The sequence below is a fragment of the Rhinolophus ferrumequinum genome, chromosome 4 (assembly GCF_004115265.2).
Source record: "Rhinolophus ferrumequinum isolate MPI-CBG mRhiFer1 chromosome 4, mRhiFer1_v1.p, whole genome shotgun sequence".
NCBI classification, from domain to species: domain Eukaryota; kingdom Metazoa; phylum Chordata; class Mammalia; order Chiroptera; family Rhinolophidae; genus Rhinolophus; species Rhinolophus ferrumequinum.
Window position 1 is genome coordinate 61,487,042 of NC_046287.1, and position 21,041 is coordinate 61,508,082.

General features: G+C 47.2%; 1 protein-coding gene across 1 annotated transcript; it reads right to left on the reverse strand.

Annotated features, from left to right (window-relative positions):
- Positions 1 to 1,877: 1,877 nt before the first annotated feature.
- Positions 1,878 to 20,074, reverse strand: EIF4EBP1 (eukaryotic translation initiation factor 4E binding protein 1). Its single transcript, XM_033104855.1, has 3 exons — positions 19,847 to 20,074; positions 4,119 to 4,298; positions 1,878 to 2,338 (listed from the first exon to the last, which is right to left on the reverse strand). Exons 1-3 carry the CDS (start codon positions 19,989 to 19,991, stop codon positions 2,307 to 2,309), a joined length of 357 nt encoding a protein of 118 aa, XP_032960746.1. The 5' UTR covers positions 19,992 to 20,074; the 3' UTR covers positions 1,878 to 2,306.
- Positions 20,075 to 21,041: the final 967 nt, after the last annotated feature.

Genomic DNA, 21,041 nt, shown 5'->3' on the forward strand with positions numbered 1-21,041 from the left:
CCATCTTCAGACCAGGTTGTAAGCTCCTTAAGAACACACATCATAGCTTAAACCACTACTTTGTATTTTGTATCTGTCTGTGACTATGTCCTAGTTGTCACTGGGTTCCCCAACTGCAAAAACAGTGCTTTTGTTGATGCCAGACCCACCAGTGGGCAGGCCAAACTGATGGTTTCCTAGAGTATCCTCACAAAAGCTTTAAGACCCAGTATTCTGGGGTGTTGAATTGGACCTGGGAGCCTTGTCTCCCTAATAGGATTTTAATTTCCGCTAGGAAAAGGACTGTGTCATAGATCTGTGCCACTCCCCAGCACCTAGTCAGAATGATGCTCAAGAAATACCTGGGTTTTCTGGAGGACACTTTTGTTCAGTGGAAAAGGCGTACAACTTGTGAACAATTTTCTTATTGTCAGAGAAGCCAATTTTTAACCCATCTCTTGGACTGTGAGAGGTAGGACCAAGAAAGGGAATGATCTGATCATGCAGACTTGTGAGCAAGACCTCTTTCTGGTTGGATGTCAGGAAGGGAGAGAGTAAGATTCTTTCCCTGGAAAGCTAAGGCATTAGGGAGGCTGATGTGATCTCTAACTTGATGCTGGTTGGCGCTTAATTGTTGTCTTTGCTCTGGTGGTGACCCCTCCATAGTCTCACTTTCCATCTGTGTGAAGAGGGTGTGTTGTGTGCCTAGAGTCAACATGCCACCGTGGCTGGGTCTTCCCCACACCACCACCAGGCACATCGATTCCAGCTGCCTTCAGTCCTTGAGAGGGGAGGGGACTCCAACGCAGCTATCGAAAAGTGCAGACAAAGGACTTGAGGACTAAGGTTTGCTGCTCCCCAAACAGCAGACTGAAAAGTGCTATGAGCCCAGTTTTTGTACAGTCCATGCCAGCCCCCACCTCTTGGCAAAGGTCATCCATCCCCAGCACATCTTATGAGGAGAAACACCCACTGCCTCTTAGCAAAGACCTCTGCCTGGCCTTCGAGGCCCTTAGAGATCTGGCCTTTTTTGGCTATTTATAAAAGCCATCCCCACCCACAGAAATTGCCTGGACAAAGCAGGCAACTTGATGCCCTGTCCTTGTACACTCTGGATCTGCAAGACCTCCTGACCTCGGCAACAATGGGCCCCTGCCCCGTCAGCCCACTCATTCTCAGGACCCAGTGGTAGTGTCACCTCCAAGAAGCCGCCACCTGCGTCAACAACTTGCTGGTAACCAATCATATATATATATATATATATATATATATATATATATATATATATACATATATATATACATATATATATACATATATATATATATACACATATATATATATATATACACATATATATATATATATAATCTCTTTAATGCTACCTTTTCTTACGGGAAAATGTTAAGTTTCAATGAAATCATCAAGGCAGACAGCTTGTCTCATGTTTGTAGCCCCCATGACAGCTCCTACAAAGGGATCATTCGACAAACATCAGAGGCACATCAATCAAAGAGACTCTACACTGGCCAAGACTCAGGCTCTTCCTTTTGACTCTCACAGGGAATGGAGCACAGAGCGAAGGTGACCGACCAGTAATTTGACGGGCTTAGGGGGACAAAGCCCAGAAAAGAGCAGGCACCCACCATTGAAAAACAAGAGATGGAGAGTAGCACAGCTCAAATCCAGCACCGTCTCTCAGTTACTAGTGTGTGATTTTAACTTCCGAGCGAGTCTTCTGAACTGTAAAATGAGGATAACGTTTGCTTTGCTTATTTCACAGGATCAGCATGCGAATCGAATGAGATAATATATAGGAAAGTGCTTTACAAGCACCGTACAGACAGTACTTGGTGTTAGTTACCCATGTAAACGTTGAAAAGAGCTCAGACAGGAGCTGACTGTTGGCCCTAGAGCGAAGGTGGCTTTTATTTCCTCTCTTGGGGCAGGAGGAGGAGGGGCGCTTTCCCACGATACCAACCTAAGGAAGGGGTGGGTGCAGCACCAGAGGACGGGGCTGGAAGAGCCCCTCAGAAGGGCTCCTGTGTGTGCACTTCCTGGCCCTGGGCTGCAGGGTGTGTTCTTGAGAGTCACTCCCCTTGGGGTGGCAGCTCCTGCATGAATGGAGGCACATGGAGGTATCTGCTGGTGTTCACGAAGAAGGGGGAGCAGGTGCCCTGAGTGAGGCAGGAGAGGCCTGGGGTGGCTGACCCCACACCCAATGCCTGCCCAGGATGATAACTTTCATAAGGCCTGGCTGGTGTGATTCTTCTTCCAAGAAGCGCTAGAGGTACCCAGAGGCATTGTTCAATCTGAGGGCTGGTCCTTTAAATGTCCATCTCAAATTGTGATTCTTCACCTGGGGAGAGAAAGGACAGAGGGCCGGGTGAGCAGTGGGTAAATGGTAGGGCTGACATTTTAGAGGCCAAGGAAAGGTGTTTTCAGTCTGTTGTTCCTACCAGAAAAGCAGGGGCCAGGTTTCTGTTGCTATGGAGAATGGAAGGAGGGCAGGACTACACTACGTATTCCTGGAAACACAGGCCTGAAGGTGCTGTGTCCAGCTCTGCTCTCTTCCCCAATCCCAAAGGAAGAGCAGAGACCAGGTCTCCCACGGGAGAGGTGACAGGCCTGAATCTTGTAAAATTTTTGGTAAGAGTAGATGCTTACTTGTGAATTGTCATAAACTTCACAGAAAAATATTCCTTGAACATAAAACTTTTTTGAGCACGTGCCCCAACTTTTGGTTAAGAAAACGATACCATGACCTACTGGGCATACATCTGATTGCTCATGGAATAGCCTGACCCCATGGTAAAGCAGTGATTTGGGTAATTCAGCCACTCACTGCCCTCACCCCACTCTTTCCACTAAAATTCCCAAGTCGTCATGCTGCAGCAGGCTGTTTTTCTTTTTAATGGAACTGCCTCACTCATGATCTCTTGGGCAAGGCTGCCCAATGTTCTATAGAGCTAGATGCCTGCTTTGGCCCCACAGGGAAACAACTGGTCCCTTCTGGTTATATTTATAAAATACATATGTCCAAGGCCAGGAGCCTTGGCTTCTTACATCCAGTTAAGCAGAATGAAAAAAGATGTCCCCCCCCGACCACACCCCATCACAACAACTATGCCAAATGACTCTCCATCCTGTAACACACAGCAGGTAACCCCGCTGCCTGGTGCCATCCTTATTGCTCTGTGTGTGCCCGAATTCACTTCCCTCCCTCCAAGTCTGAAAGGCAAGGCAACTGTTGCCTGTCTAGGGCTGTGGGTTCCCAAGGTAATTACGAATCACGTCCTGCAGGCCCCTGGTAGATGGATTCTGCTGCTGTCAGCAGAGCCAGCCCAGCCTGAGGTCCCAGCTGCTTCCTGTCTGGCATGTTGTACTGTTTTCCGGGTGAAGGGTCAGAGGGTTCCAGGCTAATTCAGTTTGTCTGCAAGTGCTTACACTGCATCCTCCTGTGGTGGGAGAGCGCAGACGCTCTGGCAAGCCAGTCACTGTGTCACAAAGAGCGCATTCACACACACTTCTGCCTGGGGTGCTGTTCTGATTACTTGGTAGGGGGACCAGGAAGGACCTAGCTACCCCATGGCAAACCTGCAGAAACAACTGCCTGCACTGTTTCTACCTGTCTTTATGAAGAATCCACTCGTGGGCCAACACCCTGACAGAAGACATCCTGGATACCTTTTTAGGCCTATAGACATGTAATTTCCTAGAGGGCAAGTACACTGTGTCTTTGATAAGTTGTCTCCTGCACAAGAACATCTTGGGTATTTCCCAAGTATTGCAGATATGTGGTAATGCTTCAGGGACTGTTATGTAAAGGGGCACACTGAAAGTTGCTGCATGGAGCCGCTCTCATCTGAAACAAAATTCCCCAGTAATGAGATTACCTGATGAGGCCAAATCACCCTTCCTGTGGTTCTTGGGCCCCTTTCATGGGGTCCAAAGTTGGTACTGGTAGAAGTTCCCCTCACCTCTTATCCTGACCTCCCAGCCTCAGGACTCTGAGCTGCTCCACAGAGGACGAAGCACTCACCATCATTCCTTCCCTGGCAATCCCCCTAGTGCATGGGACCTCCAGGCTACAAACATTCCCATCCCAAGGGAGAGGCTGGCCACACCCCGCCACTTACCACCTGCAGGCTTATCTTCCGGGCTGTTGCGCAGGTGGTTCTGGCTGGCTTCTGCGGGGGGCTCACTGCTGGCAGGGCTAGTGACCCCGGGAATGGTGGGCAGGTCCCGCGGGGGTGTTTTGGTCACAGGTGAGTTCCGACACTCCATGAGGAACTTCCGGTCGTAGATGATCCTGGTACCTGGAAGGGAAGAGGGACATTGGTAAAGCCATTTTGAACCCCATTCCTGCTCATTTTTCCACTTCTTTGAGGCATGGCCGCAGCAGAGGCAGCAGGTTTTCCTGTGAAAGCTGGACCAAGGAGGAGTGAGGCTTATTCAGGTGCCTGGCTGCAGCCCAGCACTCTGCTGCCACCGAACTGCCCTGACTCCCAGTTACAAGGGGTGCTCTGAGGGAAGAAGGGGCCCACGGGCCACCAGACTGTGTCCTTTCTCCCCTCAGAGCTCTGCACACCCTGTGCTCTCTCCTTAAAGCACCTAATTGGTGCTTAGTGTTATTACTTGTGACAATCATATTCTACAATGGAGAAGGTACGTTTTTTACTCATTTTTCAATTCCCTCCTTACAGTACCCTCATGGGATATCCAGAATCTTTAACTCCATTCTACAAATGAGCAGACAGAATATGAAGTGATTCCCCAACTAGTAAAAATGAGAACTTTCCTGCCTGGGCTTTGTGGAGAGGGGTGACACACCAGCTCTACCTGCTCCAAAAAGGGTCTCCTGCTAAGTGCATCTCCTCTGTGCTGCCCTGCTGTGCCCCTGGCACTGGTTTCCCCACTGCTCTGATGTGTCACTGCACTTCAGGGTTTGTACACTGTCTGCACGCCACTCATTTTCCACTCTCCTTTCACGAGTGTCACCCTAGGGTGAGGACCATGTCTTCCAGAATTAGTTACTATCCTAAAGACACATCCAAGACCCATCCCATGAGGGCAGATGACTGAGTGATACCTTAAAAAGATATAGTGTCTAAGGTATAGGACTCAGGGTTCTAGCGGGAGTCGCAGTTGATTCATCAAATAACAGTGAACAGTGACAAGGTTATTCACGTTTTGTCCTTGTTTAATCCTGATTACTTCTGAAGCACCAGTGTGATACCAGTAATATAACACCTCACTAATATTTGCTGATTGTTCCCTTTTCGACAAAGAGCAGGCGTCAGGCTCAAAGCTTTCAGCAGGCAGGGGGATCGAGCTAGAATTTAAAACTATCTTGTTGTCATTATATTTCTTTTTATAGTTACCTTCTATTTATGGCAAGTGAATCTAGTTTTCCATATATAGTCGTGATATCAAGTAGTTTCCTTTTAATATATAATAGGATATAATTTAACACGATAATAGTATATAAGTTATATATGCAACCAAATATAATAAAAGTGAAATTAAAAAGGTAAGGTGATATAAAAAATATTAAATATATGTAAAAGTAGAACACAAGGCACGATAAAAACTGCAGCTAGAATATGAATGACCCAAGTTTAGAAACCATGATTTTAGGACGTCAGGAATGCCCTTCCTTATCAAACCCTTTAATTCCTCCCTCACTGAAGGGCTCTGAGGAGTGACTTTCCAGCAGCTGGAACTTATTTCTCAGAGTTAAGCACAGGCCTCTCTGTTAACCCCTGCAGAGGAACGAGTCTGCATCTCTGAGCTCTGAGTGTGAGTTCCTGAGGTTGGGCTCCGGGTGGGACCCGGGATGCTGAAGGGCAGAGCCTCGGTGAGGGACACCTAAAGAGGAACTTGGCCTCCACACACCTGTTAATCCCAGTCTGACGCTAGGTGGTCACCCAGTCTCACTCTCCACATCTGAGAGGCAGTCAGGCTGAAGCTGACAGCCCTGCTCATCATCACCAAGCAGGTTAAAGCTCACCGCTCATATTTCTTAGGGGGAGGGGTATAAAGCAAAGAACAGAGAACCAAGGCTGCTCTTTAGGCTCTGCTATGAGCCAGCGGTGTGAGTGCGACCCTGTGCTCATGGCCCTCTGAGCCTGCCCCTCCGGCATTTGGGTCTCAGTTTCCTCATTTGTCACATGAAGGGCTGTGTGCCTATGAGCCCAGTAGGTTACAGAGAACAACGGTGCCCTCTCCTTGAGGGAGGATGTCCTGGCTTCAGATGGGACTATTTTTCTGTTTCTTGATCCTTAAGGCTTGGCACCTTCTCTCTTATGTCCTTGCTTCCCCCCACTTTTGCTTTTTTGTTGGTTTGTTCACCACAGAGTAGGGAACTGACCCCATCACAGTGGAACCTAAAAGCTGGAGAGTCAGTAGTCTCAAAAAAGAACTTGGAGGTCAGCAGCTTCTGGAGAGGTTCTTTCAAGGTCACTAACCCCCAATGATTTTTTTTTTAAATTGTGGTAAAATATAAACAACATAAAATTTACCAAGTATACAGTTCAATAGTGTTAAGTACATTCATGTTGTTATGCAACCAATCTGCAGAACTCTCCTCATCTTGCAAAACTGAAACTCTGCATCCATCCAACTCTGCATCTTCATTTCCCTCCTCCAACCCCTGGCAATTACCATTCTACTTTCTGTCTCTCTGAATTGGACTCCTCTAGGTACTTCACATAACTGAAATCACATAGCACTTGTCACTTTGTGACTGGTTTATTTCACTTCACATAAAGTGCTCTAGGTTTATCTGTGTTATATCATGTCAGAATTCTCTTCCTTTTTAAGGCTGAATAATATTTCATTTAATGGATATACCACATTTTGTTTATCCATGGACATTTGGGTTGCTTCCACCTTTTGGGCACTTAATAGCTAGGGCACTTAATTAAAAATTTAAATCCTCATTTGTGCTAATAAAATCCATAAACTAAGTGACAGCTGAGGTAGCACGCAAGACACCCACACCAGAGTATTTCAGCCGAGGGGTAAACAGTGGTGTTCAGAAAGTCAGTTGACAAGGCACCTAGTCTAGGAGGGGAGGCGAGGAGTGGACCACAAAGCCACCTGACTCAATTAGGGCCAGTGAGCAATAGAAGCTGGAGATCAACGTGGTGAAAATGTTTCCTGCGGAAGCTGCTTTGGCTTGTTAAGCCTCTTCTCTTCCATCCCTTCAAGGGACCCACCACTACACAGCTTCAATTAACAGTGATCTTCTGGAAATTCGCTCAGCCTCCCACAGATGAGGCACACTTAACAAAATTTTGTCCCACATTGTCAAAAATAGGAACCCTTGGCTGAAAATGCTGCTGTGGTGTCCTGGAGCTGGAGACTAGACCTGCATACAGGGACAGGAAATGGAAATCAGAGGGAGATGTCAAGGTCCCTGGAAAACACTTAGCAGCAACAACTGGATGGTGCTGGTCCGGTATGGTCTTCTGGGGTGTGTGGCTATCACACCAGGCGATCTCCACACAACACTCTTTAGCTCAGGGCCCACTTTCTCTTTCCATATTGCTGAAAAGACCCAACTCTACTAGGTTTCTACAAACAAGAGCACGAAGAGCTCTTGAGGATCTAAGTGGCTTCAAGATGGCAGAGCCAACATATTTTTTCCTGCTGCTTCTCTCAAAAGTGATGCAAAACACCAAGAACAAGAAATAGAAGCACATACTCCAACTTGGATACAAGAGGGGCTCAAACTGTTTCCCAAATCACAATATATGAGACAAAGTAAAAGGAAGGATGGTTCTAACAGAGAGGGAAAAGGTGACACCTAAATGCAGGGGTCGAGGGTGTGGAGGTTATAACAGGAAGCAAGCAGGGTTTCCCAGAGAACCCCAGGAAGGTTCAGGAATTAGAAGCATCATAGAAAAAGGGAATAGGGACTCACAACAGGGATAGGTTCCATATGTCCCTCACCCCATGAGGGGAGACAGGAAAATTAACTTCCTGAATAATGAACATCAAACCCCCTTCCCTACCCTGCTTCAGAATAAAGGGCAAAGATAAAGACCTATAGAAATTAATTTTGGGAGAGATGTCCCCAGTGAAAAAGACGAGCTGGCCACCCGATTGAGCCCACTGGTCTTAGACCTCAAAGGGGGCTGCCAGTTGAGCACCTCACTTAAATATAAACTACTAAATGTCGCCATACATTTCTGAGAAAAGTTTACATAATTTAAGGAGAGATCCAAACCAACCAACAGGAGGAAACATAATAAAGGAAGCAGAAGACTTTAAAGAGCAGAAAGACAAAAAAATGAATAGGCAAAAAGATAACAAATTAGAGATCCAATATTGGATAATAGGAACGCAAGAAAGAGAGAGAGAAGAAACTGGTAAGAGGAATTTACTTAAATACTCATAGAAAAAAGATAGAAAAATTTCCTGAATTGAAAGACATGAGTCTTTCAATTAATTATAGAAATTAATTGACATGAGTCTTTCAATGGAAAGAAATGCCCCTTTGAGTACCCAGTGCAATGAATTAAAAACACCAATTTAACATTCATTGTGAAATTTCACAATACAAAGGATAAGGAGAAAACCTTAAGATCTTCCAGAAAGGGTGAAAAAAAGAACAATTGCACAGAAGGATTGGGAATAGAAATGGCACAAAACTTCTCAATGGCAATGTTGAAAGCCTGAAGACAACGGGTCAATTCTAAGGGAAAACTCATTTTGCCTTAGTTTTATAACTAGTCAAATACTAATCAAGTCAACATAGGATAGAGATATTTTCAGAAAACTAAAGGGGGATGTATTCTACCAAAATTAGAGAAAAACAAGAGGTTTCGGGGAATCCCATGTTGACAACTGTGTGGCAGGTTCAGAACAGCCAAACTGTTAGTTCAGGAAAGAGGAAAAAAATGGACTGATAAATCAAGAAGTCTGCTTTGTGTGTAAAACCATAGTCAGAGGTGCTGGAGGGTGTGGGAAGATTTGCAATGAAAACTAAGCACATTTTAAAATGAGGCAACTTTTTTAAAAGTTGTAAAAAAAAAAAAGGAAATGCTATTATTGTAAACGACTTGGCTCATCAAGAGTCATTGTAATCAAAATAATGAATATGTATTTTTAAAAATTTGTGATATTATATTGGGATAATGGGAGAAAAGAGGGTGTACACACATCAGTAAGTCATCTTCTATCGAAAAAGCAAGTCAATAAACAAAATCAAGAAAAAGTTAGAAGTAAATCCCCAGAGAGAGCTGAAAAATGTTGTTGGTTGCTTCTAATGGGTGAGATGGGGGTAGGAGAAGCGAGCGGTTGCTGTTTTGTTAGAAGCCTTCTAGTACTTTTGAGTTTTTTGTTTTTTTTTTAATTGGGGAAGGGGAACAGGACTTTATTGGGGAACAGTGTGTACTTCCAGGACTTTTTTCCAAGTCAAGTTGTTGTCCTTTCAGTCTTAGTTGTGGAGGGGGCAGCTCAGCTCCAGGTCCAGTTGCTTTTTTTTTCTAGTTGCAGGGGGCACAGCCCACCATCCCTTGCGGGAGTAGAACCAGCAACTTTGTGGATGAGAGGACGCGCTCCAACCAACTGAGCCATCCGGGAGCTCAGCAGCAGCTCAGCTCAAGGTGCTGTGTTCAATCTTAGTTGCAGGAGGTGCTGCCCACCATCCCTTGCGGGAGTCGAGGAATCGATCTGGCAACCTTGTGGTTGAGAGCCCACTGGCCCATGTGGGAATCGAACCGGCAGCCTTCGGAGTTAGGAGCATGGAGCTCCAACCGCCTGAGCCACCGGGCCGGCCCACTTTTGAGTTTTAACTATTTATATGTATAAACTATTTACATGCAGTAACTTTAAAATACTTTTATTATGAAAAAATCAAGCACATGCAAAAATAGAATAATTATGCACACACCCATATATATAAAATTTTGATTGTTTTTTAAATTAAGGGACAAGTTAAATAAATTATGGATCAAAATAAAAACAAACAAAAAGAAAATGAATAAATTTTGGATCAGACCTAAAATACAATGCTGTGCAGCTTGGAATAAGAAAAAGTGTACATTGTCCACAATATACTGTAAGAAGAAGTCACAGAACTATACGTATTTTGTGTTTGGTTAACTCTGCTGGGTGAGATAAGGATTACAGCAAAATAACAATCTTTTACACTGAGCATTTTTTCCTTTTAATACAAAACTCTAATAAAGATATCATAGGGACATTAGGTCAACAAATAAGGATATAGGATCAGAATCTCCTTTTCTAGAAAGTCAAGTTAAAACTGCCTTAGCTGTAAATAGGTGGACTATCCCTCACCCAAAAGTCCAGGGGGCCTTCTGTTGGCCTGGAGATGTAGGGATGAGCTCACCCTCCAGTGCCTCTCTGGTCTGGTGTGTACTGGACCCTGTCCACATGAGACTTTACCTCCCACTAACTGTATTCAAGGACAGGGACCCTCACCTACACATTTATCAATCTTTGCTCAATCCTGAAAGTAGGTGTGCTGATCTCATGTATTCACTCACAGAACCCCTTTGTACCAGCACCATGCTAGGTGCTAGCGATACAAGCAACAGGCAGATGTGGTAACAGCTCTCTGATCTCAGACGCAATGTAGTTGGAAAAGAAGGACCCATAAACAAAGGATTACAGTCAAGTGTGTGAAGTCTAAGAACAAAGGTGTATGTAGGGACCACAGAGGGACAGGGGAGAGCCCTCCCTGTGTGAGCCACTCAGGACAGAGACACGAAGCTCCCTACCAACCCCGTCTTTCAGCTTCCAGGCAGCCTGGCCCTAAACCCCTGAGCTAGAGAAACATCATGTCACTCCGAGTCTGCACTGCCCCAAAGTTGGGGGGTCCCTGGGGGCAGTAGACTGGGGATGACCTCGACTGGAGACACTGGAGGTGCAGAGCAGGGGAATCCAGAACCGTGCTGGGGAAAACAGAGGTGGATCCCCCACGTTTCAAACCTTCTGTGTAGCTGGGATCCTGTTGGGTGCAGGGGATAGAGTTCAAGGTTGAACTACCTGTACAGAAGAACTGAGGCTATTTTCGAACTGAAAGCCTGTCTAAATGTATCACTGCATAAACATAGGCGGGCAAAATGTAAGTTTGGTGGGCTGCAAGTTTCCTGCGCCGTGGAGAGGGCGTGGGAACGACAGCTTGAGAAGAATGCTTGCAGCTCTTCCCATCGCCCAGTGGTTAGAAACCCAGCTCTCCCATTTGCTAGCTCTGACGACTCTGAGCACGTTATTATTTAATCTCTCAGCGCCTCAATTTATTCTCCTATAGAATAGGGGTGGTGATGATAGTGCCGACCTTTATAGGGTCATTGCGTGGATTAGAACAGTGGCTGACACAAAGTGAGCCCTATGCAAACAAATCCTAACTATTACCATGACCAGTATGGCTTCAGGTGACATATTTCACCATTTATTCGCTCCCATACACACCAATATATGGTCAAAGCTGGGACAAATCGGGGGAGAGGTAAGCAGCCCGAAAAAGAGACTTGGGGGAAGGACGGGGAGATGGGAGAGGGTAAGGGCATTACCCATCCTTTTGGGGCCCACAGAAACATGCCCCAAGAACCACCATGAGCTTTTGCATGTTTGGTAACCAGAGTCATTGGAACTTTAAACAGATGTGCACTGAATACCAGAACGGTATGTTTTCTTTCTCAAGGCAAGCTCTGTGGCGAGGACAGTTTGCTTGAAAGTATAAAGTGACACAGACGGTCCCCTAGGATCTGGTTTCCTCACCTATAAACAAGGGCAGTGGACTAGGCTCATTTGCACTATTTTTAAAGCACCAACCCTGCACCAGGCTTTATAGGTAATCTCTAGGGTCTGTTCCAGCTCTGATACACTACCATTTATTTTTAGGATCTCCGTGTTGGCAGGCGCTTAAAGTGGTACAAATAGCACTGGCCCCAGAGGCAGAAGTTCTGGGCTCAAGCCTGGGCGCGCCATGTACCAGTCCCTTGACCCCGAGGCACAGCTTCATTCCTCAGCTCTAAGAGGAGGGTACTCATATAACCCACACCTCACGGGAGCATCGTGAAGATTAAGTAACATAACGAATGTCCTGGTCCCTTGCACAAGAATAAACCATTACATCCATATAATTGCTATTAAGTTATTCACGAGAGCATACACAATGGAGAAAAAAGTCACAAGCCAGGAACAGGAAGCTCCTTGGAGGCTGAGAAGCATTTATTCATGCCTTCTGCAGCCAGTACAGGGCTGGACAGGTGCTCAAGCAACAGGCGTTGCATGAATGAATGCTAAGATTTTCAGGTAAGGTGGCTACAGCAATCACTATCTGTTATCACTGCCTGCCTGTGGGCCAGACGCTGTTCCCAGCTTGACATGCTGGGTCTCAGTGCGCCCCCACCCCTCCAATGAGGGAGTACATTATCCTCAACTTGTAGACAGGAAACTGAGGCTCAGGAAGGCTGTCATCCCACAGCCATCCAGAGGCAAGCCTAGCTTGTTTTGCCTCCAATCCTGAACACTAACCTCTGTTTAAAATTAGCAAGGCAGATGGGCTACTGCGCCTGGGCCAGCATTGGCAACTGGAAAAATAACAGGGGTCTTCGGACTTTTATTTCTTCTTCTGTTTGGCCAGAACATGATGTTCCCTGAGACAGGCCTGCTTTGATTTCTTCTCCATCTCTCCACAGTACCCACACTCATGGTTCAAAATGCTGCTGGATGTGACTTCTGTAAGTTGAGCCGAGCTCATCCCTCACTTCCCCTTGGGCCTCCCCTGGCAGAAGCTTCTTCCCCTGAGCAGGGCGGGATGTGAGGCCTAGCAAGAGTACAAGAATGGAATTCCTAGAACTGCTGTTCCCATTCCAGGGAAAGGGAGAGCACTGCACAACAGGGTCAGGGGTAGGTTTGAATGCCTGTGCTCAGACACCCGCTAGCAGCCTGTGGATAAAACACTCTGGGCAATTTTAAATTCAGCTTTCACCAGCTCTGTGTCAACCTGGAGGCAAATACACAGATGTGCCAGGGTCTCCCAGGGGTCTCCCCTCTCCTCCACACACTGGGCAGGAACTGCATGCATCCGGGTGGCTTTTCTTGCTGGGCTGTGTGTTTAGCAAGCAGAGCTGACTTGTCAGGGAGAAAATCTTGGTGAGAGAAGCAGAGCATGCTCAGTCTAAGATTTTTCTTCACTTCTAGCCCCACCAGCTCTATAAAGAGAACAAGGATCCGGAGGTTTCTCACCTTCCAGGAATCTTACGAAGCTCCTCGAATACCAAATGCGGGTGTTCAGGAGTGGCAGACAGCTTCCGGGCTAGTCCCTCTCCTCAAAGGAATTCCCTTGAAGGGAATAAGGCCAGTTTATTTGAAAATTAAACAGGAGGAACAAGGCTTTCACAGAGATATTCAGAACAAAATAGCTGAAATAGTTATTCCAAGGGCCGGCAAAGCTCCTTCCCCTTCCCTCACTGCCCCCAAACAAATGGCCATGTGCAGAGCAGGGTGAGGTGACCCCTGAAATTCACTACCAACAGGGAGTGCCCCTCCCTCCCGTCACAGAGCAACAAATGCTGTCCTTGGAAAGGGGAGGAGCCCTGTTTTTTGTGTGAATTGTGTCCCCCTAAATTCATATGTTAAAATCCCAACCCCCAGGACCTCAATGTATTTGGAGATAAGGTCTCAAAAGAGGCCATTAGGTTAAAATGAAGTCATTGGGGGTGGGGCCCTAACTCAAAGAGAGAGAGAGAGAGAGAGAGAGAGAGAGAGAGAGAGAGAGAGAGAGAGAGAGAGACAGACAGACAGAGAGAGAGAGAGAGACAGAGACAGAGACAGAGAGAGAGAGAGAGGCACCACAGAGGAACAAACCACAACCACAACCACAATCATGAGTAAGAGGGAGGCCATCTGCAAGTCAAGAACAGGGGCCCAGGAGAAACCAAACCTGATAGCATCTTGATCTTGGACTTCCAGCCTCCAAAACAGTGAGAAAATAAATTTCTATTGTTTAAGCCACCCAGTCTGTGGTATTTTGTTATGGCAGATCTAGCAAATTAATATAGGCCTGCTTTCCCCTTTTATTCTGAAGAGCAGTTGAGAAGAATCTGTTTTCACACACACCCACTCTTCAAGGCAAGAGACCTAGTTCTTAACCTCCACACTATCTGCATCAGCAGGAAACCAAAGGGAATTCTGAATCCACCTGCACCTCTTGGTATTGTCACTCCCATCCCCTTTTGGACTGCTGGGCTCAAAAACTTGACCCATCCTATTGCTAGTACTCGAGAAAATCAAGGATATTCAAATGGGAGAGCAGGGCAAGCATGAGCTCCTTTGAAGGGTATTCCCAAAGCCCAGCCACTTGAAGGAGAAACAGAAGGTACGCTGGGTGGTGGTCAGTAAGGGGAGGCACGACACAAAGTATAACGTACTATCCAGTGGCCTGGCATCATGGCCATCTCTACAGTTTGCTTTGTGGAGCTGAACAGAAGGCCTTGAAAATGGGGCATGGGATCTATGACTCAATGTTTTCAGGAAAATGTCCACTGTTGTGAAACCAACAGCTGATTCACAGGGTTTTGATTCCGATCTGCTTCTATACTTGGCCTTGGCTCTGCTGGCCAGTTAAGTTCCCTCGTAGGACCATCCTTTGAGCCTTGTAGAAAATGGTCTAAAAACATGGCCCCCATAACTCCTCCCATCCCTGTTCGTACATATGGCTTCTTTTATTCAAAGGCAGCTATTTCTCCCTCTCTTTGAATCTGGGCTAGCCCTGTGTCTTGCTTTGACCGATAGAATACAGTATAAGTAATGTTTTGTGACTTCTGAGCCTGGGCCTTAAGAGGTCTTGAAAACTGCCATATAAATAAGCTCAGGTTAGACTCCTGAATCGTGTGACACCAAGAGGACAGAGAGAGCTCCCAGCCTTCCAGGTGTCCCCAGCAATACCCCAGATATGTGGGTAAGGCCATCTTAGACCTTCTAGCCCAGGGCAATCCCACTGCCAACTGTAAGCAGCCAGATGAGTGAGCTCAGGCAAGATCATCCAGGAATGCCCAAGCAGCCATAAGAATGGAGAGAAACAATAGATTGTTGTTGTTTTAAGTTACAGTTTTGTGATGGCTTGTTATACAGCAATAGCTAACTGATACAGCCATTCTCATCAAGACAAGTATCTCCGGGCAGCTGGTGAGCTTTGATACTCGGGGCCTGGTCTCTGTCTGAGCTCTCTCTGTGAAACTTCATGGGCATAGACACTGGATTACCAGGCACCTTTTTTTAACCCATGTCCTTGAATATCCAAAAGCCATGGGCAGATGTCATCTATTCCTGCGTAGTCAGTGATGCTGGGTGTAAACAAGTAAATAAGGAGCATCAATCCCACTGTCTGAGATCCTGGCCCCAATACTGACTTGTTTAGTATAAAAAAGTCACTTCCTTCTACTTTCTGCTCAACAGAGAAAAAGTAATATCAGTAATATTGTTATTGGAATAAGTGGGAAAGTTCAGAGAAAGTTAGTTTCTGCCCCTGAGACATCCCAAGATAAACAATTATGTCCTGCAACTGAAAGGACAGAAAAGACAATTTAAATGCTATCATTAAGCCAGCTTAGACCCAGGCCTGGTGGTAAAAACAAACAAACAAACAAACCAAAACAAAAGCTAGATTACTCTGAGAATGCTTTCATCCCAGGATTCTTTTCAACCCTTCACCTTCTAAACACCGGACCTGGCACTTAATCCTGGAGATACAAAGATGAGTAAGACTGCTCTGGAAGAACTTCCTGGCTAACCTAGTGGACACACATATAAACAAATACACGTGATTCATTTGTTATGAATCATAACAGAGGAAGAACACTGGCATGGATCTAGGTAAGACCAGAAAGCAAGAGTTTTTTGTTTGTTTGAACACAAGAATCTACATGTACAAATGAACAATTTTCATTAAAAACGTTCACCTTGGGAAGCAGTCCTGTTCTCAGTACCGCTGCCCTTTCCTAGGAATGACATCCAATAAAGTCCCATATAAGAAAATGCCTCACTACCAACAGATAAATACAGTACCACCCTGCCTGCCCTTTCACCAAATTTGGTAATAAAGGACGTTTTTGCTCTTTCAGGGAAAAAAAAAAAGAATCAAACTCCCCTTTCAAATCATAAGGCTCTGCCACCTTTGAGATATTGAAAAAAATATGTAAGCTTCTGAATGCAATTAAAATGTAACAGCTATGCCTGCTGTGTTAGAATGTGAGGCCTACCAGGTGTCTACTCAGAATGGGGAATTCTCACTTGAGTATCATATAAGTTCTGCTAGTTACGGGGTTGTCTGTCTAATTGCTTCCTTCTGTAGATACAACTTGGATGCTTATAATTCTATTTCAGGTGTGTCTTCCTCTTCCTCAACTAGCAATCCAACCTCTTAAGGTCAGACTGACTTCCAGTTCTGGATGTAGTGACTGCTTTAAAAATGGGGAGGTTTGTGTGCATTGGAGAGAGTTTGGGGTGCTCTATACCAGGGCCCCCATCAAAGTCTTTATTGAGGGACACAGAGTGGAATGTTCTAAATGCTTTAAGAGGAAGCAGGTCAGTATAAAAAGAGGCCCATTATATTTCCCTCAGTGCTTTAATGTCCTAGTCTTTTTAAAGTGTCCTTAATGAGATGCAGTCCCCCCTACTTGACTAAGGCCTCAGGACACTGGCTGGGTTCTAGCTTCAGTGCCCGGCAACCTCCCCCTCTTCCCAGCACTGTCTGTTCCATAGCCAAACACTTGGGAGCTGCTCCAAGGTAAGCATCCTGGGCATAGACTTTGTTTGTCTAACCAAACAGGGTGCCATTAACACCTGTAGCCCTACCTACTTACCTCTGATTAACCTTATCCAAGTACACGGCTAAGGTATGACCACCACCCAAGCAACCCCTGTAGGCTTTGGGGTCAAACATCCAACATGGAAGTTGGTGGGGGTGGGGCAGAGCAGAGGAAGGTTTCTGACCCATTCAAAGGTTCTGCTAGTTTATAGTGTCATTAGAGATTTTCAAGACTCTCCAGACTCAAATATTCATAAATGGCACTCCCTTCAGCAAATTTCTCTAACATTCTCCAGACATCTAACTTCAGATCAGTGGCTCAGCCTGTGGGCAGGTTAATGACCATGGAAAGTAAACTGGAGTCATAAATGGAGATGGCTCAAATCAACTGCTGCACCTTTCCCTCCACGGACAAACAGTGCAGTGCCATTCCCAGCAAGAGTGACTGCTGGACACTTACTTCAACAGCTCCTGACACCTCCTGCAAATAAGTGAGTGCGAGCACCCATGCAGACTCTCTCGCCAGACCCTGGTTTACAGATTGATGCCAAACCCAACCTTGAGAGAATCATCATTTTTTTTTACCAGACCCCAAAGGTCTGAAAAGGTGAGGGAAGTTACATTCCAAGACCCCCAGTGGATGCCTGAAACCACAGATAGTACCAAACCCTGTGACTAACGGGCATGTAGCATAGACGTGGTAGATATGCTGGACAGAGGGATAATTCACTGCACAGGCGGGACAGAGAAGGGTGAGAGAAGGGTGGCACAAGATTTCATATTGCTAACTCACAATGGTGTACAATTTCAAACTGATGAATTGTTTATATCTGGAATTTTCCATTTACTATTTTTGGACCATGGGCAATAAACCAAGGAACGCGAAACCATGGATGGGTAAAGAGGGACTACTGTGCTCAGAGTGTGAGATTTAGATCAATCACTGGGACCTAGTTAGAAATGCAAAATCTCAGGCCCTATCCCAGAACCTACAGAATCAGAATCTACATGTAACAGAGGTCTCCAGGTAATTTGTATGCACACTGAAAACTGAGTAAGAGCCCTCTAGAGTAGACCAAAAGGGCACCAGAATGGCCTTTTCTCATTAGGTTAAGCTGCTCTGCCCTGGCAAAGGGAAGGGTAAATGGGTTTTGGAGGAAGATTTCACACCTTGGCTAACTGTGGCAGGCCAGATTTGCTAACTGAGGCAGAAACACGTCAGGATTCTCTGGTTATGGACTGTGAGCTGTATACCTTCCCCACTGGACACCCGACAAGAAAGACCTGGCTTTAGGTCACTGCTAGATTTCTTCCAATTGGCCTCCCAAAGTAAGTTACATTACGATGCAGACGCCCCTCTCCCAACTAAAGACATTCAATGAGAAGAGAATTTGCTGTGGTCTGCCAAAACCCACCCATTTCCCAGTCCAAAGTGAGAAGTGGAGAGTTTCCTATAAAGAGTATCACTGGGTATTGCTTCCAAGTTGATCTGTCCCCAACCAGCAACAAAAGGTGCAAAAGAGGGCTTCTTGAGCCGTCAGGCCTACCTCAGTACCCACCTGAACAGATCAAGCAGATTCACACTTTTATTTGAAAGAATCCCCAAATTGTCAGGAAAGGTCATGGCAGACACATCATGAGGGCAAAAGAAGCAGAACAGCATGGACTACATAAAGCCGTGGAACGAGAATTCTTGGCCAAGAATGAGTCAAGAATGGCAAGAAGAGTAGCTGGGAACTTTTCCTCAGGTCATTTTTAATAGGAGAGAGAGAGCAGTTCTCTCTATGCTTGGCTGCTATTTTTTGTTTTTTTGTTCAGTTTTGGGGAAAACAGTATGACACTGGACAATGAACACGCGCATTTAAGCTTTGGGGCCTCGGTGTCATGTTCTGTAGAATAAGATTGCACGGCTGGACAAAAAATCTAAGATCCCTAATAATTCTAACTTTGTATGTTTTGAATCAAACAGCCTAAGACCTTGGATCTGGCTGTGCTCGTTGGTGGTGGGACAGCTGCCTGAGAAAATAAGCATGTGGCCCCCGACGCTGGCAGAGGAGGCTGAGCCCCGCCTGCGTCGGTCCTCACCCTGGTCTCTCAGCGCAGCGCCAGGACCTGCGGCCTCTTTCGGGTGAGTAGTTTGAGAAGGAGCGGTGCAGGCGGGTGTAGGGGAGGGAAGAAGGGCAAAAGGGGTGAGGGCAGTAAGAGGATGGGAGGGAAGTGGTGAGCCGCGAGGAGGATTTCATTATGCAAACAGGCGGGCAGGTTTCATCAGCGCCTGTGCGCCAGGGCTTCGGGGCTGGGAGGGAATGCCTGGCTTCCGAGGGCAGCCCAAGGCTGGCCCCCACCCGTGCCAGCTCAGCTTCCTCTTCCTCATCCACTCAGCCAGGTCACACGGCACCCCCTCCCCCCGGAGAGAAGAACGTGTTTTTCTGCACAGCCCAGCCGGCCGCCCCAGGTCCCCCCGCGGAGATCCCAGAAGCGTAAATGGGAAATCTGGCACAGGTGCCGACGAGGTGCTGCTGGCACAGGAGCATACCCTCAGCCCAAAACCTTCGTCAGAGGGTGCATACCCGACACAAAACCGGGGGATAACTTGAGAAGGAAAAAGGACTCTGCATGAGGCATTTATCCCAACAGAGAACCCCCGTCCCATCCTTTAAAAAACCCAGGCCAAGCCTCTCCTTGATCCGTGGGCCATCCAGACCCCACCGTATTCGGCCTCAGAACTGCCCCCAACACCACGAGGGGCAGCACGCCTCGGCATGTGGCAGTCCTGGAAGCGTGTGCATCTGTTTGGGTGGGAGGCACTCAGCTGTCTCTCAGACCAGGAGGAAACTAATGCGGCAGTTTGCAACCCGGCGCTGGAGGACGCACCCAGAGGGCAGGCAACGGGAGGTGGCCACCAGCTCGCTCCCTGTGGCCCTCGCTGCCTCCCTGATTCCACTTACCCGTTCTTCCCAGTCACCGCGCCCCTGAACCTGGTTGCCCAGTTCAATGGGCGGCTGCCGAGTCCCCCGATCTGCCCAGTCCGTCCTCCCCACCGCCAGCACCTGGAGCCCCAGAGCCCGCGCCTACCTCCGGGAGTGGTGCTGAAGAGCGTGCCACCGGGGGTGGTACTGTAGTCCCCGGGCGGCAGCTGCACGCCGTCACTGAGGACCACCCGGCGAGTGGCGGGGATGGCCCGGCTTGGGGTCTGGCTGCAGCTGCTGCCCCCGGACATGGTCGCCCGCGCGCAGCTCCGGCAGCAGGAGCGTGGTCCTCCTGCCCCTCCTGCCTTGCTCCGCCTCGCTCCCGCGGGCCCCGCCTAAGACCGTCCCTTCCGTCTTTTCCGCTCGACGCCCCTTGGGATTTGTAGTTCCAGCGATGCCTCCGCCCACCCGCCTCGGAGCTTCTGCCTCCACGTGGGTTTCCCTGTATCCTTGGATGGGAGGCCGCTTTCCGACAGTCTACTGAGCGCCGGTGCCAGCGCCGCCCTACTTTTGCCGGCCTCTTTAGGTCCCGGGCCCCTCCAGGCCACGCCGGCGGGGACGAAGTGGGCGTGGGGAGTGGGGAAGCTTGCCTAGGTTAATGCCTCGCTGGGTCGGGGGCGCTTCTCCCGGTTGTATGGGGATCCTAGACCACTCGGGCCAGTTTAGGAAGCCCCGCATTAGGACATCAGGCCGGATGTTCCCCCAACCCTCCTGGTTCAGTGCTTTAGCTTCTCAGATGAAAAAGTGGGGATTGACTGTTTCTTCTCTCGTTGTTGTTCGGTTTACTGAGCATTCACAATGTGGCGGGCGTTGAAGAAATGGGCAAGAATTCTCGCTCCACGGCTTTGGAGACAGTGTGCTAGGACACGTGGATAAACCACACAGCTGGGTGGTAGAGCTAAACCCTGAGCCAGATGGAGGTTGGGGTTGGGGAGAGGTAGGTGATCAAAGAAAGTAGACTTGTTTGGGTTCAACGACCCACAGACTGCCTGACATTTAGTAGATACTCCTTGAGTGGATGAAACAATGAATCTTCAAGGAGATCCCTTAGTGGAGAGGAAAAAAATGCAAGGAAGACGGAAAAGCCTGCTGGGTGAGCAAGCAGTTTCTGTCATTGTCGCCACATCTTGGAAAGGGAGAGAAGAGAACAGTTTAAAAGGAAAATTGGGGTGGGATTGTGAATCATGCCAGGGTGTTCAGACTTTGTCCTACAAGAGGAGGAGATATCGGCGATCTTTTAAGCTGGGGAGTGGGGTTATTAGTGTTTTTTTTTTTTGTTTGTTTGTTTTTAAATAAAGATT

Coding starts and splice junctions, on each gene's coding strand:
- EIF4EBP1 (XM_033104855.1), bottom strand. CDS start 19,991: ATGTCCGGGGGCAGCAGCTGCAGCCAGACCCCAAGCCGGGCCATCCCC. Junction 4,299..19,846: donor CTTCAGCACCACTCCCGGAG/GTAGGCGCGGGC, acceptor CTTCCCTTCCAG/GTACCAGGATCATCTACGAC. Junction 2,339..4,118: donor GGAAGATAAGCCTGCAGGTG/GTAAGTGGCGGG, acceptor TTCTCTCCCCAG/GTGAAGAATCACAATTTGAG.